At 48.0% G+C, this 24,901-nt stretch overlaps 1 protein-coding gene across 1 annotated transcript in view; it reads right to left on the bottom strand.

The window, feature by feature from the left end:
• LOC139240776 (histone-lysine N-methyltransferase PRDM9-like) overlaps positions 1–24,901 on the bottom strand; it is a 48,283-nt gene that overhangs the window by 8,668 nt on the left and 14,714 nt on the right. Inside the window, exons 5-8 of the mRNA XM_070869254.1 lie at positions 22,906–23,083; positions 22,510–22,647; positions 21,185–21,456; positions 18,922–18,989 (exon numbers count right to left, since the gene is read on the bottom strand). Coding sequence (XP_070725355.1) covers positions 18,922–18,989; positions 21,185–21,456; positions 22,510–22,647; positions 22,906–23,083 — 656 coding nt within the window. The remainder of the gene's footprint in view (positions 1–18,921; positions 18,990–21,184; positions 21,457–22,509; positions 22,648–22,905; positions 23,084–24,901) is intronic.

The following is a 24,901-nucleotide window of genomic DNA, read 5'->3' as shown; positions in this document are numbered from 1 at the left end:
GACAGCAAATTGTACCAGGCCCTACCGGCATTCTACCGGCAGAATGCCGGAGGGGACAGCGTACATTTACTGAGGTCCAGAGGGCCGTCCTTGAGGCTATGGGCTTCGGTGACGGCAGTCCTTTCGAACGGGTCGAAAGGACAAGGCAGCTTGCAGGGGAAACCCCGCAGGCGTTTGCGGACAGGCTGTGGGTGGTATACCACGCAGCCTGTGGGGAGCTCCTCGACCGGGTGAATCTTTCCGCGGTACAGACTGGCCGCTGGCTGAGGATGCTGGTGGAAAACTGCTTGCCCCGTCTCAAGGCCAGGGCAGAACTGTGGTTCGATTCCCGGGACCCCAACCTCACCGAGGAAGCAGTGGTCAGGCATCTGGCACTCGTCCAACGGAATGGAGGAGGGGAGGAGGAGAAAACCTCCAAAGGTCGGGTAAATGAAGTAAAACCCAACTTGATTACCAAAATGGAATGGCACCAGGAGGGTGGCCGCTCGATTGATAAGGAGGGAGTGTGCTACGGGTGCGGGAAAGCTGGGCATTTTAAAAGGGATTGCAGGAGCCCAGTAAAGAGATATAGGGGTAGAAGTTCTTTAGGAGCCGCCCAGAGTGGGGGAAGTGGAGGGAGCTCCTCACCATCCCTTGATGAGATAGTAGCTGCAGTGAGGACAGCGCTGGAGGGGACTGGGAAGGTAGCCACGGCAACAAGCAGGGAAGCACCAGCAACCCTGCCAGTACTGAGGCCGTGACTAGCCCAGACCCAGACTGCATACCTGTGCCCAAGGGATCTTGGGGGCAGATTTCATCATCGCTCGGCAGATCCGAGTAGACTTGAGAAATCACTGTCTATGGGGCACAGTGGGCACGGGAGCAGAGGGAGAAGTCATGGTCATTGATAAGAAACAGGGAAAAGGGACTCTGTGTACAATGAAGCCAAAAGTGGGTTACGACCTGAAGGTTCTGGTCGGTAACACCCCGGCCGAGTACCGGGCCTATGTGCAAGCAAATCTTGCAGCATTTGCCACCCATAAACACGATTGTGGGAGAGTCACAGGAGTGGAGGTTAGAATAGATGGAGATCCCATGTCTCGCCCGCAAAAGCAGTATGGCTTTCCCCGAGAGGCAGAAGCAGACTTGGAGACAGCTTTAAGCTCGCTTGTCGAGCAGGGTGTTTTGAGACCCATAGCCACCCATGTCAACTCCCCGCTTTGGCCGGTTAGGAAACTGGACAATTCTTGGAGGGCTACGGTGGATTATAGGGTGCTCAAAAAAAACATCCCAGCTTGTGCTCCCACAGTAGCGGCGGTTGTGGATCTGATAGGGGAAATCCCTGCATCCGCAACCACGTTCACAGTGTTGGACATATCCAACGGGTTCTGGTCTATCCCTGTACGGAGGGAAGACCAGTACAAGTTTGCCTTCACCTTCCGGGAACAGCAGTATACATGGAGCTGCCTCCCACAGGGCTTTCATAATAGTCCCAGCATCTTTCACCAATGCATGGCGAACTGCTTAAAAGGCTTCAGCCAACCACACCAGCTGGTCCAGTATGTGGACGACCTGTTGTTGTTCACAACAGCAGTGAGGAACACGGTCCACTGCTGGCCGAACTGCTGGTCTTACTGAAGGAAGGGGGTTTTAAAGTTAACCCCAAGAAAGCCCAGATAGGTCTAGGAGAGGTAAAGTTCCTGGGCCTGACGATAAGGGCAGGAGAAAGAGCCATTGATGAGGCTCGAAGAAAGGCAGTGCAGGAACTCCCTGTCCCTAGGAATGTGTCGGGGGTAAGGTCTTTACTGGGAATCACTGGCTACTGTAGGGACTTCATCGAGGACTATGCAGCCACTGCCACCCCTCTGCTCAGACTCCTGCATAAGGGGGTCGAGTGGGAATGGGACGAGGGCTGTGAGGCAGCATTTGTCCGTCTTAAGAGAGACCTGCAGGTAGCACCAGCCCTAGGGGCAATTGATGGGGGGGGAGGAATTCTTCCTGGAGGTGGCAGCCAGTGGCGACAGCTTAAGTGCAGTGTTGCTCCAGGGGCGAAACGGTCAGCTGAGACCAGTGGTGTACTCCTCCAGGGTCCTCACGGAGGTAGAAAAGGGATACTCCAATTGTGAGAGGCACTTGCTTGCCACCCACTGGGCAGTAAAGAGAGCTCAGATCTTTACCGGAATATCCCCCATTACACTCCTCACCCATCATACCCCGACGCAGATGCTGTTGGATGGGAGGATTCAGGACGGGACAGTGAGCAGTGCTAGAATCACTCGCTGGACCCTCCTCCTCTCCCAAATGACTTTAAAGGTCAAGGGCCTCTGCGAGCCCAGGCTCGCAGCAAATTTAATCTATCCAGGGCAGCCCGCATAGATGCTCTGTGGAGGGGGTATGGGACATCAACTTTGGATTTCGGGCAGGGATACACCCCACAAGCCGCGAGATCAACGTTGATGGCTCCAGTTCAGTGTCCGCGGGTACAAGACTCACGGGCTGCGGAGTTTGGGATCCCAAGGCAGGGATTGCCTTGGCTCTTAAACTCCCATGCACCCTGAGCGCCCAGCAGGCGGAACTCTCGGCGGTGATGTATGTGGTCACACACCCCGAGGAATTTCCTACCCCATACACGATTTGCTCGGACAGCATGTTCACTTGCAATTCGTCTACAGAGTATCTGGCAATTTGGTCACGCCGGGGGTACACCTCTGCGGATGGGAAGCCCCTTGTGACCAAACCCCTGCTAGAAAAGATCGTGGCTGCAGTGGGAGAAACCGGGGATGTATATATCCATAAGGTAAAGGCCCACTCCAAAACTGAGCCATGGGGGGAAGGTAACCAGCAGGCAGACCTGTTGGCAAGGGAAGGTGCTCGTACAGGTCGCCCATGGGACCCATACGAGGCAGGCAGGATAGCAGCAGCAAGAAGCAAGCCAGGGACACAAGGGAGCGTAGGGGCAGCTGCGGCCCCGGACCTTAAAGTAGTCCAGATGCAGGATCCGGTCCTGAAGGCTGCCTTGGCTGCTATCAAAAAGGGGGAAAAGGCGGAGGGCCCATACAGTGCTGCAGATATTGCTGTGCGGGTAGGCATGTTGTTTAAAGGGGACAAATGGGTAGTGCCGCCACAACACCGGAGGGAATTCCTTCAGCTGGCCCATGAGGGTCCAGGTGCGGGACACCCTGGGCTGGAATCTACCTGGCAACGGTAGAAAAGGCAGGGTGGTGGCCAGGCCTCCAGGAAGATTTGGATAGGTTAAGCGAATGGGCTAAGGTTTGGCAGATGGAATACAATGTCGGAAAGTGTGAGGTCATCCACCTTGGGGAAAAAAAACAGTAATAGGGAATATTATTTGAATGGGGAGAAATTGCAACATGCTGTGGTGCAAAGGGACCTGGGGGTCCTTGTGCATGAAACTCTTTTGGATCCCAAAAGGTTAGTTTGCAGGTGCAGCAGGTAATCAGGAAGGCAAATGGAATGTTGGCCTTCATTGCGAAAGGGATGGAGTACAAAAGCAGGGAAGTCTTGCTGCAACTGTATAAGGTATTGGTAAGGCCGCACCTGGAGTACTGTGTGCAGTTTTGGTCACCTTACTTAAGGAAGGATATACTAACTTTGGAAGGGGTACAGAGACGATTCACTAGGCTGATTCCAGAAATTAGGGGGTTATCTTATGATGATAGATTGAGTAGACTGGGTCTTTACTCCTTGGAGTTCAGAAGGATGAGAGGTGATCTTATAGAAACATTTAAAATTATGAAAGGGATAGACAAGATAGAGGCAGAGAGGTTGTTTCCATTGGTGGGGGAGACTAGAACTAGGGGGCACAGCCTCAAAATACGGAGGAGCCAATTTAAAACTGAGTTGAGAAAGAATTTCTTCTCCCAGAGGGTTGTGAATCTGTGGAATTCTCTGCCCAAGGAAGCAGTTGAGGCTGGCTCATTGAATGTTTTCAAGTCAAAGATAGATAGATTTTTAAGCAATAAGGGAATTAAGGATTACGGGGAGAGGGCGGGTAAGTGGAGCTGAGTCCACGACCAGATCAGCCATGATCTTATTGAATGGCGGAGCAGGCTCGAGGGGCTAGATGGCCTACTCCTGTTCCTAATTCTTATGTTCTTATGTTCTAAGACATCCGCGACTTCTGTGCAGGCTGTCTGGTTTGCGCTGCAAACAACCCAGACCCTCAGAAAAGGAAGGTGTCTATGGGACACGTCAGGCGGGTAGAGGGACCATGGCAGTCAATCCAGATCGACTACATCGGACCCCTACCGGCTGCCCAGTGAGGTTTTAAATACTGCCTCGTCCTGGTGGATGTGTTTTCTAAGTGGGTGGAAGCCTTCCCTTGCCGAACAGCTCCCGCGGTGAGGACTGCAAAAATCCTGGTGAGGGAGGTGTTCTCTCAGTGGGGTCTACCTCAAGTCGTGGAGTCCGACCGGGGAAGCCACTTCACCGGCCAGGTGATGCAGGCCACCCTAAAGGTGCTGGGGATAAGAGCCAAATGGCATGTCGCCTACAACCCTCAGTCCTCAGGCCCCATAGAACGCCTGAACCGGACCCTAAAGGAAAGGCTGCGCAAGGAGACGGGAGACTCACCGAACAAGTGGGTGGAGGTCTTACTGTTGGTCCTCATGGGAATCCGGGCCAGTCAGTCAAAGAGCACAGGGTACTCACCCCGTGAGCTGATGACGGGCCGGATCATGAGAACCCCAGTGCATGTGTTGCCGCCGGTTCTCACCGAAGGGCAGCTTCGAGAGGTGAACCGGAACCGCTTCGTCAGGAATCTGTTTGAACAGCTTCAACAGATTCACTGACAGGCGGCCAACAACATGGGTAAACAGCACCGTACCAATCGGCTGCTGCTGGAACCCCGCAGTCACCACGTTTGGGAGGTGGGCGATCAGGTGATGGTGAGAAGCTTCGCCCGGGTCGGGGTATTTGAACCACTGTATATGGGACCATACAGCATAGTCGACAAGGCTAGCCCTATGGTCTATGCGGTTCGATTGCCTCGCCGGGTGAAGTGGTATCACATTAATCAGTGTAAATTGTTTGACCCCAAAAGAGGTAAAAAAACAGAGGGGACGAGCAAGGGAAGGGAATCAGGCACTGGGGGAAGAACAGGCCCCATGGATTTGGAGGCTCCGGAGGAGGCAGTGGGCCCCGAAGCTCTACAGCCAGGGCTGGTTCACTGCTCCTGTAAGGCTATCCCACCACTGGGTAGAGGTTCCCAGCCCACTAACAGAAGTAGGGAGAAAGGCTCTACCATTAGCAAGGTCCAAGGGGAAGCTGAACCTCCCATGGTGGATCAGCTGGGGCTAGCCCAAGTGGTGGAGGAGATAGCATTGCAGCCCATAACGTGGGACTCTGCACCGACAGTAACGAGGAGTAACAGAGTGCCACAAACCAGGGCGCCGTGGTCCCCTGTTTACTTAGCTTCCCGCCCCAGACCGAGAAGGCGAAAGACAACAGGGAGGGTGCTCTGTTGCGCTAGCAAGGGTCTCCCACCGATTATCCGGGGCTCGGGACGCCCTTGGAGGGCAGCACAAGACTCATTAAGGGGGACGATACGAGCCCCTCAGCGGAGGGTGTCCTGGTGTACAGGGTACGGTCAGCCGAGTGGTCGACGACACCTGTACAGTGACAGGATGTAGCCTGGCCACCCGGGGACGGGTGGCGGTGTGTATATTTTCCCTTCCTGTTTTGTTACTTTGTGTTGTGTGCATATGTGTTTAGGTAAGGCAGTGACGGTTGGGTACAGCATTTTATGTTCGGAACATGTTAAGTGGGCCGAGCCTGGAGAGGTCTCTCAAGGCAAGGCCATGTTCTTCTTGCCTTTCAGATGTCAACACCTCCCTACTGGACGTTAGTGATGCTGGTATCGCAAAGGATCTGCACCGGGCACCGAGGGGACACCGAGGACTCCCTGGTTTTCGGATGCTCCGGGGGCAGAGCGCCAACAGTGATCACAGGAGAAGGGACTCCGGCGGCGGATAGCCGGGTCACCTACTCCCACGAGGGGAGATGGCCTGGGTGGTTGGGATCGAACTCCACCAAGTACTCCAACCATAAGGACTTTACCTACGGAGAGGCCTCCATCCCCTGCCCGGAGATCGCTGTGGCCACTTCCAGAGTGAGAGTGACAGAAGGCAGGAAGGTATGCCTAACTTGCCAAGGGGACATACCTCTGGGACGGTGGTGGTGGCTCAGAAAGCTCAAGAGGGACGTGGGAGACCGACACTCGGACTGGGAACATCTGGATAATGATACCTACCGAACCATCATGGGGTCATCTGGCGGGGTAACGGTGTGCTGGGAGAAATGGTGGGCGTACGACCAAGGAATTTATTTGTGTATGTGGGGATCCACTCGCATGTGTTCAGAGGGGGTCTCCATTGCTTTCTATAGGTGGTGGCAGGATGTCGGGGATGGGGTGGTATGGGATCGCAGCGGGGAGGCGTGTGTGACCCCCAATCCCCGGGTTCCAGTAAACGCCACCGAACTTGTAGTTCGGGAAAGAAAACCCCCACCCACGGCCAAGCCCACCGTCCCACACGGGTGCCCGACAACAACCAGGGGGCCGGGGAATGGTTTAGTGTTGGTCCCTACCGAGAAACTACTTTATCAGGGGGTACACTACGTGGTGGCATCAGTGGTGCTAAATCTGACAGAAGTCCGCCTACCTACGTGGTGTCCCCGGGAAACCGAGCTGTTATACCAGGCTCTGCTGCGGGAGGTGTTCCAGAAGTTCTACGAACTGGACTTCGGGGATGTCAAAGTGACAGACTTGCATAAACAGTGGGATAGGGCCGAACCGGGCAGGCAGAGGCGTGGCACTTGAAATGACATTTTTACGGGGTTTAACACCGGGGCGTCCACCATAAACAGTTTGGATAACATGCAGCTGGCCCTCCAGATAAATGGGTGAAAGAATCAGCTGCGCAAAATCCTGGGGGACGAGAATATCCTTGTGGGATCCACGCTCCACGTAGAGGTGGCAATGACAGTTCACTTAAACGAGATTATCTCTCAATTGGAGGCACAGGCCAGGGCTGTAAACGCCTTGATTCGGGAGGATAGAAACGCCTCCGATCAAGCCGCCCAAAATGAGGTGTTCGTGCTCTATGGGGCCTGGTTTCTGGGAGAGGGACGGAGTAACCTCGAGGATCTGAGACAGGGACAGGTCCCCTCCTGGATCAGCAACCAGCACTTAGCAGCACTGCACCCTTATGATAATGTTTTGAGTCCTTGCCAACTTCGTGTAGCGTCGGAAGCCTACCTGGTACCGGTGAACTGTGGAAAGTCAAACCATACCATCATGGGTGTGGTGGTCAGGATGCCCGTGATGGGGGCGTCCCCACGACCAGCACCCCTGTACCGAGTGGAGAATGTGGGAGTCATTCGTGGAGGGGTGCATGTTCGATTCCAAGAGGTCCCACCTTATGTCACAATGTGGGAGCACACTGTGACAGGTACAGACCTCTCGGGTTGTCGGAGCAGGGGAGCACAGGTAATCCTGTGCCCCCAGCACTTGAACGCTTTTGCAAGGCCACAATACGGGTTCAGCACTGCTGGGGCAGAGCCTATCAATTGCACAATGGAGGTAATGGCCCCTAACCACATGCCTCCACAGGTAGCATATGTAGGCGGTGGGATATATTGTGTCACCACAAGTGTCCAACGGTATGAACACGGACCGGGAAGGTGGTGTCCAATACCGTACAGCAGCTTTTGCTTTAAACCCAGGGCAGAGGTTCAAGTGGCACACACCAGAATCACACCCATCCCTGAACCTTCCACGATTCACCTCACGGTACAAAACAACCTCAGCCACCTACAACAATATGTCGCCCAGTTTGGCTATCCCTTGCCCCACTACCTGAGAAACTTACAGCCCTCCTCCAGGCAGTGGATTTGTCTCAAAAACATTTTTACACCATGGAGCAGAAAACTGAAATTCTAGCAGGGGAGATTGCCCAGATTAAACCCCCAGCATGGTGGGATTTGGGAATACGGGCAGACACACCTGCATGGATCCGGGTGGGGTCGCATGCCTTCGTAAACGACCAACTCCTGATTGTAGCTTATCTGCTAGTTAAAAGCTGTAAGCTCAGGAGAAAAAGAAAAAGAAAGCAGTTCCTCAGGCTGCTACACAGACAGGAGAGCCGTTGCTAAACACTCAAGGCGTGTAAACAAAGCTTGACCGCGACACTTAGGCGGTTTTGTTATTCCAAGGGATGACTGCGTTTTCATACATGGCCCCTGGGAGTTTGCAGGGCAGGTTTCTTTGTCTTACGGTTAAGACTGAATGAGACACAATGTACAATTGCTGCTGTAACCTTAAGTACATATATGTATATTGCTGTCGTATATTGTAACCTGTTGGATTCTGTGTTTTGTACCGCGCTAAAAGGAATTACGATATATATCGACGGGATCAGTTTAGAGTTAAACTGGGGAACGTTGGGCAACTTGGGAGACCTAGGGTTTTCTCAGCACCCAGAACTTTGACACACTCGAGTGGTGTCTGACTGTGTCAGATGGAAGATTATGGAGGGGAGGACGAAAACACCTTCATTTTACCCAGAAGGAAAAGGGCTGTGGGATCAGTCTGTGCTGTGAATTGAAACCGATACAGTTTGACCTTGGCAGAGCAGTGATTGGACGGGGGAGGACACCGGAGGGCCAATGGTGAGACAGAGTCAGCCCGAAGCATGGGGCTTTCAAGCCAATGGGAGAGCACTTGCTCGAAAACTGTGGGACTGACTCACAGCCATTATCGGACTATTGTCTTCCCCATGTTGTTGTTGGTGAGTTGGTCTTACCGCAGGAGAAGGGTCCACAGCCAGATAGGGAATGGAAGACCAACAGGAAGAGCAGTGCAAGAAAGATAGTGCAGGAGTCCCCTGTGGTCATCCCCCTGCAAAACAGATACACTGCTTTGAGTACTGTTGGGGAGGATGACTCATCAGGGGAGGGCAGCAGCAGCCAAGTTCATGGCACCGTAGGTGGCTCTGCTGCAAAGGAGGGCAGGAAAAAGAGTGGGAGCGCGATAGTGATAGGGGATTCGATGGTGAGGGGAATAGATAGGCGTTTCTGCGGACGCAACCGAGACTCCAGGATGGTATGTTGCCTCCCTGGTGCAAGGGTCAAGGATGTCTCGGAGCGGGTGCAGGACATTCTGAAATGGGAGGGAGAACAGCCAGTTGTCGTGGTGCACATTGGTACCAACGACATAGGTAAAAAAAGGGATGAGGTCCTACGAAAAGAATTTAAGGAGCTAGGAGCTAAATTAAAAAGTAGGACCTCAAAAGTAGTAATCTCGGGATTGCTACCAGTGCCACGTGCTCGTCAGAGTAGGAATCGCAGGATAGCGCAGATGAATACATGGCTTGAGCAGTGGTGCAGCAGGGAGGGATTCAAATTCTTGGGGCATTGGAACCGGTTCTGGGGGAGGTGGGACCAGTACAAACCGGACGGTCTGCACCTGGGCAGGTCCGGAACCAATGTCCTAGGGGGAGTGTTTGCTAGTGCTGTTGGGGAGGAGTTAAACTAATATTGCAGGGGGATGGGAACCGATACAGGGAGACAGAGGGAGACAAAAAGGAGGCAAAAGCAAAAGACAGAAAGGAGATGAGGAAAAGTGGAGGGCAGAGAAACCCAAGGCAAAGAACAAAAAGGGCCACTGTACAGCAAAATTCTAAAAGGACAAAGGGTGTTAAAAAAGCAAGCCTGAAGGCTTTGTGTCTTAATGCAAGGAGTATCCGCAATAAGGTGGATGAATTAATTGTGCAAATAGATGTTAACAAATATGATGTGATTGGGATTACGGAGACGTGGCTCCTGGATGATCAGGGCTGGGAAATCAACATCCAGGGGTATTCAACATTCAGGAAGGATAGAATAAAAGGAAAAGGAGGTGGGGTAGCATTGCTGGTTAAAGAGGAGATTAATGCAATAGTTAGGAAAGACATTAGCTTGGATGATGTGGAATCTATATGGGTAAAGCTGCAGAACACTAAAGGGCAAAAATCGTTAGTGGGAGTTGTGTACAGACCTCCAAACAGTAGTAGTGATGTTGGGGAGGGCATCAAACAGGAAATTAGGAGTGCATGCAATAAAGGTGCAGCAGTTATAATGGGTGACTTTAATATGCACATAGATTGGGCTAGCCAAACTGGAAGCAATACGGTGGAGGAGGATTTCCTGGAATGCATAAGGGATGGTTTTCTAGACCAATATGTCGAGGAACCAACTAGGGGGGAGGCCATCTTAGACTGGGTGTTGTGTAATGAGAGAGGATTAATTAGCAATCTCATTGTGCGAGGCCCCTTGGGGAAGAGTGACCATAATATGGTGGAATTCTGCATTAGGATGGAGAATGAAACAGTTAATTCAGAGACCATGGTCCAGAACTTAAAGAAGGGTAACTTTGAAGGTATGAGGCGTGAATTGGCTAAGATAGATTGGCTAATGATACTTAAGGGGTTGACTGTGGATGGGCAATGGCAGACATTTAGAGAACGCATGGATGAATTACAACAATTGTACATTCCTGTCTGGCGTAAAAATAAAAAAGGGAAGGTGGCTCAACCGTGGCTATCTAGGGAAATCAGGGATAGTATTAAAGCCAAGGAAGTGGCATACAAATTGGCCAGAAATAGCAGCGAACCTGGGGACTGGGAGAAATTTAGAACTCAGCAGAGGAGGACAAAGGGTTTGATTAGGGTAGGGAAAATGGAGTACGAGAAGAAGCTTGCAGGGAACATTAAGGCGGATTGCAAAAGTTTCTATAGGTATGTAAAGAGAAAGAGGTTAGTAAAGACAAACGTAGGTCCCCTGCAGTCAGAATCAGGGGAAGTCATAACGGGGAACAAAGAAATGGCAGACCAATTGAACAAGTACTTTGGTTCAGTATTCACTAAGGAGGACACAAACAACCTTCCGGATATAAAAGTGGTCAGAGGGTCTAGTAAGGAGGAGGAACTGAGGGAAATCCTTATTAGTCGGGAAATTGTGTTGGGGAAATTGATGGGATTGAAGGCCGATAAATCCCCAGGGCCTGATGGACTGCATCCCAGAGTACTTAAGGAGGTGGCCTTGGAAATAGCGGATGCATTGACAGTCATTTTCCAACATTCCATTGACTCTGGATCAGTTCCTATCGAGTGGAGGGTAGCCAATGTAACCCCACTTTTTAAAAAAGGAGGGAGAGAGAAAGCAGGGAATTATAGACCGGTCAGCCTGACCTCAGTAGTGGGTAAAATGATGGAATCAATTATTAAGGATGTCATAGCAGCGCATTTGGAAAACGGTGACATGATAGGTCCAAGTCAGCATGGATTTGTAAAAGGGAGATCATGCTTGACAAATCTTCTGGAATTTTTTGAGGATGTTTCCAATAAAGTGGACAAAGGAGTACCAGTTGATGTGGTATATTTGGACTTTCAGAAGGCTTTCGACAAGGTCCCACACAGGAGATTAATGTGCAAAGTTAAAGCACATGGGATTGGGGGTAGTGTGCTGACGTGGATTGAGAACTGGTTGTCAGACAGGAAGCAAAGAGTAGGAGTAAATGGGTACTTTTCGGAATGGCAGGCAGTGACTAGTGGGGTACCGCAGGGTTCTGTGCTGGGGCCCCAGCTGTTTACATTGTACATTAATGATTTAGACGAGGGGATTAAATGTAGTATCTCCAAATTTGCGGATGACACTAAGTTGGGTGGCAGTGTGAGCTGCGAGGAGGATGCTATGAGGCTACAGAGTGACTTGGATAGGTTAGGTGAGTGGGCAAATGCGTGGCAGATGAAGTATAATGTGGATAAATGTGAGGTTATCCACTTTGGTGGTAAAAACAGAGAGACAGACTATTATCTGAATGGTGACAGATTAGGAAAAGGGAAGGTGCAACGAGACCTGGGTGTCATGGTACATCAGTCATTGAAGGTTGGCATGCAGGTACAGCAGGCGGTTAAGAAAGCAAATGGCATGTTGGCCTTCATAGCGAGGGGATTTGAGTACAAGGGCAGGGAGGTGTTGCTACAGTTGTACAGGGCCTTGGTGAGGCCACACCTGGAGTATTGTGTACAGTTTTGGTCTCCTAACTTGAGGAAGGACATACTTGCTGTTGAGGGAGTGCAGCGAAGATTCACCAGACTGATTCCCGGGATGGTGGGACTGACCTATCAAGAAAGACTGAATCAACTGGGCTTGTATTCACTGGAGTTCAGAAGAGTGAGAGGGGACCTCATAGAAACGTTTAAAATTCTGACGGGTTTGGACAGGTTGGATGCAGGAAGAATGTTCCCAATGTTGGGGAAGTCCAGAACCAGGGGTCACAGTCTAAGGATAAGGGGTAAGCCATTTAGGACTGAGATAAGGAGAAACTTCTTCACCCAGAGAGTGGTGAACCTGTGGAATTCTCTACCACAGGAAGTAGTTGAGGCCAATTCACTAAATATATTCAAAAAGGAGTTAGATGAAGTCCTTACTACTCGGGGGATCAAGGGGTATGGCGTGAAAGCAGGAAGTGGGTACTGAAGTTTCATGTTCAGCCATGAACTCGTTGAATGGCGGTGCAGGCTAGAAGGGCTGAATGGCCTGCTCCTGCACCTATTTTCTATGTTTCTATATGTTTCTATGTTTACACTATGGAAGGAAATTATGCAGATCTTCAGAAAACTAGGGAACCCAAAACAAACCAATGGTTACAGGAGGCCAATTTGAGTCGGTTAGAAAAACTGAATTGAAGGAAAATTATGCAGACCTTTAGAAACCAGGGAACCCAAAACAACCCAAGGGCCTACACAATGGCTGCAGGAGGCCAACGCAATCAACACCCATTCAAAACTTGAGTAGGTTAACATCAGTGGAATAAACCCGCAATAATCTAAAACTGCTGCATTTTTCAAAATCACAAAGCCCACCAATGGGAAGAATCGATTTCAGCAGGAGAGGCGGACTGGATAATCTGGCTATAAAAAGGGGTTTCTGACGTAGTGTGGGTGGTTCCCTGCCCTCGTGATCCAACAACCAGCAAGCCTCTCGACACTGAAGGAAAACCAGTGTCCGAAGACACCGAAGATAGAAGAAACAAACCACCAGACTTGCAGAAGGCACAGTAGTGAGTATAACCTCTGGTCCCCGGAACTCCCAACTCAGTTAGGCCAGGAAAGGTGGAAGGTTGGGCTTTGTACTGCTAAACTTGTGCAAAGATTTTTGTTGTTTCCGTTTAGTGGGATTTAGGGGGATTGTTTTGTTGGTGTATTGCTGTTTGTTGAGTTACACCTTGTCAAATAAATTGGAAGCCTAAGTTCCTCTAGGAATCACCTTGTCTCAGTTCTATTGTATTACACGTCCTGATCCTGAGTCTTATGTCAGAACAGTGTAAGGGAAGCTAGGAGTGCCTCGAAAATGCTCAACTGTGAGTCACAGGCGTGGGAAGAAGGGGTTAGGAGTGTTTGACACTCACAGGTGCCTCACAGGCTAGGCATAAGCTGTGGGGACGCACGAGTCTCAAAACTCTCTTCATAAGCTGTGGACACAGTCTCTCCAGGGGTGCTCTTGCAGCACTCAGGGTACCTCACAGGCCAGGCATAAGCTGTGAGGGCAGAAGCCCAGAGGGAGACAGCCAAGGCACAACAACACTCCCTGAAAACCCCTTACAACTCAAATCCCCTCGCTATGAAGGCCAACATGCCATTTGCTTTCTTAACCGCCTGCTGTACCTGCATGCCAACCTTCAATGACTGATGTGCCATGACACCCAAGTTTCGTTGCACCTCCCCTTTTCCAAATCTGTCACCATTCAGGTAACAGTCTGTCTCTCTGTTTTTACCACCAAAGTGGATAACCTCACATTTATCCACATTATACTTCATCTGCCATGCATTTGCCCACTCACCTAACCTATCCAAGTCACTCTGCAGCCTCACAGCATCCTCCTCGCAGCTCACACTGCCACCCAACTTAGTGTCATCTGCAAATTTGGAGATACGACACTTAATCCCCTCGTCTAAATCATTAATGTACAGTGTAAATAGCTGGGGCCCCAGCACAGAACCTTGCGGTACCCCACTAGTCACTGCCTGCCATTCTGAAAAGTACCCATTTACTCCTACTCTTTGCTTCCTGTCTGACAACCAGTTCTCAATCCATGTCAGCACACTACCCCCAATCCCATGTGCTTTAACTTTGCACATTAATCTCTTGTGTGGGACCTTGTCGAAAGTCTTCTGAAAGTCCAAATATACCACATCAACTGGTTCTCCCCTGTCCACTCTACTGGAAACATCTTCCAAAAATTCCAGAAGATTTGTCAAGCATGATTTCCCTTTCACAAATCCATGCTGACTTGGACCTATCATGTCACCTCTTTCCAAATGCGCTGCAATGACATCCTTAATAATTGATTCCATCATTTTACCCACTACTGAGGTCAGGCTGACCGATCTATAATTCCCTGTTTTCTCTCTCCCTCCTTTTTTAAAAAGTGGGGTTACATTGGCTACCCTCCACTCGATAGGAACTGATCCAGAGTCAATGGAATGTTGGAAAATGACTGTCAATGCATCCGCTATTTCCAAGGCCACCTCCTTAAGTACTCTGGGATGCAGTCCATCAGACCCTGGGGATTTATCGGCCTTCAATCCCATCAATTTCCCCAACACAATTTCCCGACTAATAAGGATTTCCCTCAGTTCCTCCTCCTTACTAGACCCTCTGACCCCTTTTATATCCGGAAGGTTGTTTGTGTCCTCCTTAGTGAATACCGAACCAAAGTACTTGTTCAATTGGTCTGCCATTTCTTTGTTCCCCGTTATGACTTCCCCTGATTCTGACTGTAGGGGACCTACGTTTGTCTTTACTAACCTTTTTCTCTTTACATACCGATAGAAACTTTTGCAATCCGCCTTAATGTTCCCTGCAAGCTTCTTCTCGTACTCCATTTTCCCTGCCCTAATCAAACCCTTTGTCCTCCTCTGCTGAGTTCTAAATTTCTCCCAGTCCCCCGGTTCGCTGCTATTTCTGGCCAATTTGTATGCCACTTCCTTGGCTTTAATACTATCCCTGATTTCCCTTGATAGCCATGGTTGAGCCACCTTTCCTTTTTTATTTTTACGCTAGCCAGGAATATACAATTGTTGCAGTTCATCCATGCGGTCTCTAAATGTCTGCCATTGCCCATCCACAGTCAACCCCTTAAGTATCATTCGCCAATCTATCCTAGCCAATTCACGCCTCATACCTTCAAAGTTACCCTTCTTTAAGTTCTGAACCATGGTCTCTGAATTAACTGTTTCTTTCTCCATCCGAATGCAGAATTCCACCATGTTATGGTCACTCTTCCCCAAGGGGCCTCGCACAACGAGATTGCTAATTAATCCTCTCTCATTACACAACACCCAGTCTAAGATGGCCTCCCCCCGAGTTGGTTCCTCGACATATTGGTCTAGAAAACCATCCCTTATGCACTCCAGGAAATCCTCCTCCACCGTATTGCTTCCAATTTGGTTAGCCCAATCGATGTGAATATTAAAGTCACCCATTATAACTGCTGTACCTTTATTGCATGCACCCCTAATTTCCTGTTTGATGCCCTCCCCAATATCACTACTACTGTTTGGAGGTCTGTACACAACTCCCACTAATGTTTTTTGCCCTTTGGTGTTCTGCAGCTCTACCCATATAGATTCCACATCATCCAAGCTAATGTCCTTCCTAACTATTGCATTAATCGCCTCTTTAACCAGCAATGCTACCCCACCTCCTTTTCCTTTTATTCTATCCTTCCTGAATAACCCTGGATGTTGAGTTCCCAGCCCTGATCATCTTGGAGCCACGTCTCTGTAATCCCAATCACGTCATATTTGTTAACATCTATTTGCACAGTTAATTCATCCACCTTATTACGGATACTCCTTGCATTAAGACACAAAGCCTTCAGGCTTGTTTTTTTAACACCCTTTGTCCTTTTAGAATTTTGCTGTACAGTGGCCCTTTTTGTTCTTTGCCTTGGGTTTCTCTGCCCTCCACTTTTCCTCATCTCCTTTCTGTCTTTTGCTTTTGTCTCCTTTTTGTTTCCATCTGTCTCCCTGCATTGGTTCCCATCCCCCTGCCATATTAGTTTAACTCCTCCCCAACAGCACTAGCAAACACTCCCCCTAGGACATTGGTTCCGGTCCTGCCCAGGTGCAGACCGTCCGGTTCATACTGGTCCCACCTCCCCCAGAACCGGTTCCAATGCCCCAGGAATTTGAATCCCTCCCTGCTGCACCACTGCTGAAGCCACGTATTCATCTGCGCTATCCTGCGATTCCTACTCTGACGAGCACGTGGCACTGGTAGCAATCCTGAGATTACTACTTTTGAGGTCCTACTTTTTAAATTTAGCTCCTAGCTCCTTAAATTCGTTTTGTAGGACCTCATCCCTTTTTTCACCGATGTCGTTGGTACCAATGTGCACCACGACAACTGGCTGTTCTCCCTCCCTTTTTAGAATGTCCTGCACCCGCTCCGAGACATCCTTGACCCTTGCACCAGGGAGGCAACATACCATCCTGGAGTCTCGGTTGCGGCTGCAGAAAAGCCTATCTATTCCCCTTACAATTGAATCCCCTATCACTATCGCTCTCCCACTCTTTTTCCTGCCCTCCTGTGCAACAGAGCCAGCCACGGTGTCATGAACTTGGCTGCTGCTGCCCTCCCCTGATGAGTTATCCCCCTCAACAGTACTCAAAGCAGTGTATCTGTTTTGCAGGGGGATGACCACAGGGGACCCCTGCACTACCTTCCTTGCACTACTCTTCCTGCTGGTCTTCCATTCCCTAGTTGGCTGTGGACCCTTCTCCTGCGGTAAGACCAACTCGCTGTACGTGCTACTCACATCATTCTCAGCATCGTGGATGCTCCAGAGTGAATCCACCCTCAGCTCCAATTCCGCAACGCGGTCCGTCAGGAGCTGGAGGCGGATACACTTCCCGCAGATGTAGTCATCAGGGACACCGGAAGTGTCCCTGAGTTCCCACATGGTACAGGAGGAGCATATCACGTGACTGAGCTCTCCTGCCATTACTTAACCCTTAGATACACTTAAATTGGCAACAACAATGTTAAAAGTTACTGACTGATATAAAAAAGAAAGAAAAAGAAAAGCTACTCATCAATCACCAGCCAATCACTTACCCCCTTGGCTGTGATGTCACCTTTTGATTTCTTTCTACTTCTTTTTTGCTTTCTCTCCCAACTGGAGCTGTACAAGCCACGCCTCTCTCGACGCTCCCCGGACTGCCCGACTGCTGAGCCTTTCTAGGCCGCTGCCTCTCGCCGACTCCCGCCTCTCTCGACGCTCCCCGGACTGACCGACTGCTGAGCCTTTATAGGCCGCTGCCTCTCGCCTGACATCTCAAAGCACATAATACTCTATTATCATTGGTGGTCCAGGCCCATGTGATCCCAGGTTGCCCACAAGCTCCAGGGTTGCATGGGCCTCTGCTCTGGGCTGCGCATCTAGGCCTTGGATCGGAAGTGATCATTCCTCCTGGACCACCAGGTTCTTTTGTTAAAAAAAATTTGATCGGAGGCATCTGCCCACGGGAACATAACAAAAACAGATTATCTGATCATTATTACATTGCTGTTTGCAGAGTTGGCTGTGTGAAAGTTGGCTGTTGCGATTGCCACATTACAACAGTGACTACACTCCAAAAGTATTTCATTGGCTGTAATGTGTTTTGAGATGTCAGGTAGTCGTGACAGGCATGATATAAATGCAAGTCTTTCTTCATTTCAGTGGACAAAAATAAGTTAAAATTTTGAATTGATTACAGAATGAAAAGCATATTAGCATAGTGTTTTGGAATGACAGGACATGTCCCCAGCCATGGACAAATTTCAACTTGCTGTGGGGAGCGGAGACCAATCGCTTTAGTGTAGATGCAAAAGATAATAGGCCAGAAATTGCGGTCGGAGGCTTCCCGTGGGCAGATGCCTCCGATCAATTTTTTTTTAACAAAAGTACCTGGTGGTCCAGGAGGAATGATCACTTCCGATCCAAGGCCTAGATGCGCAGCCCAGAGCAGAGGCCCATGCAACCCTGGAGCTTGTGGGCAACCTGGGATCACATGGGCCTGGACCATCAATGATAATAGAGTATTCTCATTGATAGTAATAGTGGCTTCCGTTTGTACAAGCTCCAATTACTATCAATGGGAATACCCCCAAAATTACAAACACAATACATAAATTTACAATAAACACCTCACATATTTAAAATTAATTGAAATTGAATTAAATATTTTCGAAAAAAAATTGTTTTTTGAATTAAAAAAATATTTTAATAAGGCTAACACTAAACATATCTTAATGGACAAGGTTTTTAATATCAACATTAGTGATAAAATTTATCTTTTAAAACTCTTATGCTGGTAAAAGGCCTTACATCTGCTTTTTCCAGGCGTAAGAATTTTACGGACAGTTGCTGGGCAGGAAGTGGGCAAAGAGCCCAACTCTCCACTCGTGAAGGCCCTTCCCCAGGTTTCGTGCGATCTGTCAACAGAAACTTTGACAGATCGCAATTGCGGGCTTTTGGTGCATGAGCATCGCGTTCCTAAACCCGGATCTTGCGGGGCCTCTTCAGCCACATGCGCACATCATACACACCTGAAGAGGATGCAATTTATGGCCCAATGTCCCCGATATTTCCAGGGAGGGAGCAGAGGGAGGGTGTGATGGGGACGGGGGAGGTGCAGAGATCCAGCTGAATTTAACGCCTAAAGCTGATTTAAAATGTTGTACTCGGCTTCCCGGCCACAACCACCCAGAATGAGAGGCTGACTGGTTGTTGGGCGGATATTGTCCTGGATGATCAAATTAAATGGGAGAAATGATCTTCCTTATCTGTTACTGTCTTGTGATCCTCACAGTATGCTATCAGTCTTGCCTCACCTCATCCAATTTGATGTTGATTCATCCTTCGCATCAATGTATTCAAAATCCTTGTTGGATTTACTGATCTGCAGAAAGGTTTTTTGATAAAGACTGGATTAATAAAAATTTTAAAAACAATGTTATCTTTATTTTAGCCTGTGATCAGCCTTAGCAAGAATTGCAAGATTGTTGTACAGTTGCCCACTACTTCTTTTAGTATTAACTGACCATCCCCTTACCTGTTTTCTGTGATTATACCATTGCATCAGGGTGCTCTGATCAGCAAAATTGCTTGGACGGAAATGTTGTGGCATAGGACCTACAAAAATAGAATGGAGCTGAACATTTTTTGGCATCATTGTACAGTCGGGAAAGGTCCCTGAATTACTGTATTGTCAGAGCGCCCCAGATTTGTATTTGGCAAATACTGTTCAATGCATTCTGAAACTAGGACTCTTCTCTGTCCATAAATACAATGACAGCAGGCTCTGGGAATCTCCTGGAACTGCTTTAATAGAATACCTGAATTAGAACAGCGGGACTGGATCAATCAGACTATGAACAATGTACAAGGGACTGGAATGTAGGCTCATTCTTAGTTGACCTTGGCTCCAGCTCAAAGTCATTGGATTAAAATGATAACAGCTACAAGGTCATCCATTACCAAGAGTCTCTGTTCCTCAAACACAGGAGTGGGGAATCAATGTAAGAATGCAATTGACATAGGCCTAGAAATTGGATTAGGCCTGAAAATGGCCGATGGCAGAGCGAAGCGTGATGTGCCTGTTGAAAGTAGTGCAGACAGCCTCTAAAATTCATGCTGCCTCATTATAATGATTGTAGCACTTATCTGAGGGCTAAACATGCTGCTGATTGGCCAGCAGACAACACATGATATTGGCCCCCATGTTCAGGACTAAGCCAGTGAAGTTTGGGCTTGGCTCCCTGCACTAATAAAAGGGGAAGTGCTTTGTTGCAGAGACACCTCATTGTCATTGTGGAGAAAGCCATGGCCAAACAGCCAAGAGAAACAGTAAGGAGATTTTCTGAGGCTGCAGGTTCGGTTGCAGGAGGCGGCAGAGTTCTGTGACCACTTCCTCGGTGAAGCCAAGCCTCCTAATACTCTGCTCCTGCTTAAGCACAGGTAGGAGAAGTGATCTTGGATGACCCTAAGTGGGTAAGGCCTCTTGCCGAGAGCTGTCCTGCCTCTCCCTCTGCGAGCACCTTATCCTCTTCTTTGCTGCCTCTGCGCCATTTCCCTGTCATACCCGAGCGTCAGGGGGGATGCAAGTAGAGACCCCATGACTGGGAGCAATTGGTGTGACCAGAAGCCTTTAAATGAGAAACAAGGTGTTCTCCACTTGCAGCAACACTGCCTGTCACCTCAACAACTTTAAATAACTATGGAAAGCTCCAAACAGTTGCAGACACAGTGACAGAGCCAGGACAATCAAACAGCAAGTCAGCTGCAAGTTGTTGATGATCTTTAAATACCACTGCTGGGGGTCCTTACTGCTGCTGAACACATGGTCAGCTGGTCGTGATGAGGAGAGGGCGCAAAATGGAGCGGCAACGTTGACAATGGCAGATATTGCATCAAATCAGCGTTCCTCACTCAGTGATGTCATGATCTGCCTCATCTAAATATCTGGAGTGAGCACAGTCAATGGCAACACCACCGACCTCCTGAAAATGGCGGCACCTGCAGGACCCAGTGGAAGCGAGGCAGCGGCCATTTGTTCAACATAAACCGACCTTAATGACCAGCACGAGAACTCTGAATTTCACTGCCACAGAGTTTGGACATAGCAGCTTGAAGGGATTTTTGTCTCTGTGGTGAGTGCGATTTTTCTCTCAGCACTGACACTATCAGCCCTGGGGAAGGTGCTGTTAACTTTGATACACCTTTGGTCTCAGTGGGAAGAATTGCAACTGTATCCCCTGTGGGGGTGTTTGGTGGGTTTCAGTCAGTTAGAGACAGATTTGCTTTCTCCCTTCCTGATGGTGGTGATTCATGTTTAGTTCCATGGCTGCTGCCAACCCTAAAATAAACACACCCGGTAATCCATTCTTCATTTGTGAACATTTCCATGTGTTGGCAGGCTTGTTAAACACAAGAGGCATCACAACATAGACTAATTCTATCTTCACTTGCTGGCGACTTACCAATAGGACTCACTGAGTAGCAACAAAGAATGGGAACCTTGGATAATTTATAGAAAATAAATTCAAATAGGTACAACTTTTATTTTATAAAATAGGGACCTGGATGGTCACTTACCGCCCATGCATATCCACTGACAGCAGCTGTTTCTTCATTTGATACTACTCCTTCATAGGGTCCAAAGTGCATGCCCTTGGGAATAACCTGCCCTTCATTCCATACACCAAGACCAGCTTTTCGAATTTTTGAGGTCGCTATGCTGAGACCGTCCGGAATAGTTAAACGTGCTCTGTCTGGCTGACTGGATTCGACCATTGTGTCCTTTATGAACACTGGAGGACCATGCACAGGACATTCTTCAATAAAAAATGTCTCGCAATCTTCACAAACTAACATAAAATACAAATTAAAGATGGTTCAGTGTCTCAGTTCATTGTTCAATGATCATTGAAGTGAAGGGGTCTAGTACTGAGGAAGGATAGATTATCTATCGTAGATATGAACTTCCTCATTTTTTGATTGCAATTTAGTCTGCTCATACAGGTACAATATTTCCATGATCTATCAGCTGAGGAAAACAATTGGGGCATCTTCCCTCTATAAAAATTACACCCACGATCTTCCCTCACTCTGTTGTATACAAGGGCTTGTTCTGAGTGACATATCTGGTTCTTTACTCCAAGAAGGCAGCACTGCCCTCAATTAACAAGAGCAATGCAAAAACTAGCAACAATATCTCCAAGCTGTGCCATACCAGATAAGATTAGGAGTGGGCAGGAAGGTAATTTTTCACAAGGAGGCTGAATTATTTCCTGTAGCTTTAGCGTCCTCATTCTTTGAATTAATTTCAACCTGCATATCCAGTTAGCAAAGTCCCTCTAAACCATCAGGCAAATCACTCTTGGGGACACTGCCACTTCTCAAATTTGACCTTTCAGTTATGTCTTTCAAATCTTTCCACACGCCTTCAAAACTATGCTGATTCCCAACTTAATTCTGGCTGTATTGTTAACTCTTTGGAGATGGTCATTGCTTGCATTTCATAAGTTTGAATGTTGTCTGCCGCTTGTCAGCCCGAGCTTGGATGTTGTCCAGGTCCTGCTGTAGGCTGGCATAGGATGCTTCACAACCTTAGACAAGGAGCTGTCTATAATCAGGAGCCAATAGTTTATTATTACTGAACGTCCCATTCAATTTTATTACAACATTCCAGAATTATCATCAATAGTTTGGGATCATATTTGTGATTGTTCTTTTTCATTAAGGAAAAACAATCGGTGCCTGTTTGTGGGCAAACACAGGCCTGCACTCCTGTCCCACCACTCTGACATGCTGTACTGCTCCACCAATCCCCTGGCCTATCAAGACACTGTGTCATCTCATCAAAACACCCAATAAATTATTCCTGCCCTGAGGAAATGGATAAGTTACTTTACACATACACAGGTAATCATCGTCACAAAGTTCCCTTTCTTCAGTGTAAACTTTTCTCTCTCTATTTCTTAAACCGTATCTTCTGCTTTCAGTCTCTTTGGTTGTTTCTTCATTTGCTGAACCCAAAATCTTTCCAGTGCAGAAAACTGTGGAATAAATTGAAAAGATCACAAACAAAAATTCAACCAATTAATTGTAATATTCTTGCATGTAAGGTTTGTTTTTTGTTGAACAGGAGATGCTGAAGTTATTTACATAATAATGCAAGACATTGTGTTAATATGATTTTAATGACTACTGTATTAATCATGTTCTCAACATAGAGCATCTCTTCCTCATTAAAACACCCTCAATTATTCAAAATAAAAATACTTTACTGAAATGCTTTATTCTGGTACAAATACCTTTATTGGATTCACTACGAGCTTTACTTTCACAAACCAAGGTACTAGTTTCTCTGTTGATCTTTTTAACTGAAACTGTCTCTTCCAAAGCTGAGGCTGTGTCCTCAGTGAAGCCCCTGAAACCTTCATCTTTATTCTCTTCTGAATGAGGCGCCATCTGCGATCGGGCTTTTTGGTTCTGAAATGGAGAATGTGATGTGAAACTTTACCTCACAGCTCCTGAATTAGAGAATAGCCGCCTCAAGACTGACTGTATTACCAAAGGGATTATGCACAAGATAACATTTCTGGGCTGGATTTTCAGTTATCTATAGCCTCAGTTAGTGGCCAAAGGGGTTGTTAATGCGAGCGTTAGAGTTTAGCATCTGGGTGCGCAGCTTTTAGTGCCCCGACGTCAAATTCGTTAGATGCTCTCCGGGGGCGCAAACCATTAGTGCCTGCCTGCTGACGATCACTCCAATCATGACATATTCTTGGTACAACGTGCACGCTTACACCCCAATCAGTAAATTCAGTGCATGCATCTCATTGAGTGCCCGGCAATAACAATGTCTGGAAAAACAGTCGGTCCAGACTCACAGAGTCGTTAACTGGCGGCTACTTAAACAAATGAGGAAGCGCTTCCCTCAGAAGACACAGTCAGTGCAAGGTTTACACAGAGCACGGTGCATGAGGCTTGTAGTTTGCAGCAGCCGACAGACATAACGGCAGAGGGTGAAATCAAGTGATTTTGAAAATATTAATGGGTGCATTACTATGCCACACCTTTAGGGATCGGCTTTTCCCAGGATCTGATTTGCAGTTCTGCGCTTGCACAATGGGTCTGCAAGATGTACAGTCCAAACTTTCGTTATCGCCCCCCCCAGCTCTGGTGTGCAACGGCTGATTTATCGCCCCTGTCAGCTCTGGAATGATTCTGTCGAATTTCTGGGCGAGAGACACAAACTTTTTCTAGGCGTTAAAAGTAACGCAAAAAAGGCGTTTCCGATTTCTCCCCCCTTGTCTAATGTTTATCTCCATAAGTTCTTGTAGCGTATTTCTGAAACAAAGCTACCCGACGATCCATTGGAGAAAAGCAGTCACTCCCAAGTGTAGAACTGAGCAACACATATCAGAAAGTTTCCATGTTTGATACTGTACTTCTGTGTTGCGTTCTCTGATCTTATGTTCTTAAAAACAGTGGAGGTTGAAAGAGACTTGGGAGTTCAGGTAAATACATTATTAATTTGTCATGAACAGTTACAGAAAATAATTAAAAAGGCAAATGGAATCCTGGCCTTTATCTCGAGGACCAGAATTCAAGGGGGTCGAAGTTATGCTGCAGCTGTACAGAACCCTGGTTAAATCATATCTGGATTGCTGTGAGCAGTTCTGGGCACCATACCTTAGAAAGGATATATTGGCCTTGGAAGCTGTGTAGTGTAGGTTTACCAGAATGATACCCGGACTTCAAGGGTTAAGTTATGAGGAGAGATTACACAAATTAGGGTTGTATTCCCTAGAATTTAGAAGGTTAAGGGGTGATATGATTGATGTTTTCAAGGTATTAAGGGGAATACTTAGGGTAGATAGAAAGAAACTAGGATTCTGGGACTGGGGTGCATAGTCTAAAAATTAGAGCCAGACCTTTCAGGAGTGAAATTAGGAAAGACTTATTCACACAAAGGATGGTAGAAGTTTGGAGCTCTCTTCCGCAAAGGGCTATTGATGCTAGATCAGTTGTTAATTTTGCATTAGAGATTGCTGGCATTTTGTTAGTTAAAGGTATTAAGGGATAGGGGCCAAAAGACTGGTATACGAAGACAGGTCATGGATCAGCCATGGTCTCATAGAAACATAGAAACATAGAAAATAGGTGCAGGAGTAGGCCATTCGGCCCTTCTAGCCTGCACCGCCATTCAATGAGTTCATGGCTGAACATGCAACTTCAGTACCCCATTCCTGATTTCTCACCATACCCCTTGATTCCCCTAGTAGTAAGGGCTTCATCTAACTC

This window comes from Pristiophorus japonicus, chromosome X (assembly GCF_044704955.1).
Source record: "Pristiophorus japonicus isolate sPriJap1 chromosome X, sPriJap1.hap1, whole genome shotgun sequence".
In the NCBI taxonomy this organism is placed as follows: domain Eukaryota; kingdom Metazoa; phylum Chordata; class Chondrichthyes; family Pristiophoridae; genus Pristiophorus; species Pristiophorus japonicus.
The sequence above is the reverse complement of the archived record's forward strand: the minus strand, read 5'-3'. Positions and strand labels throughout refer to the sequence as shown.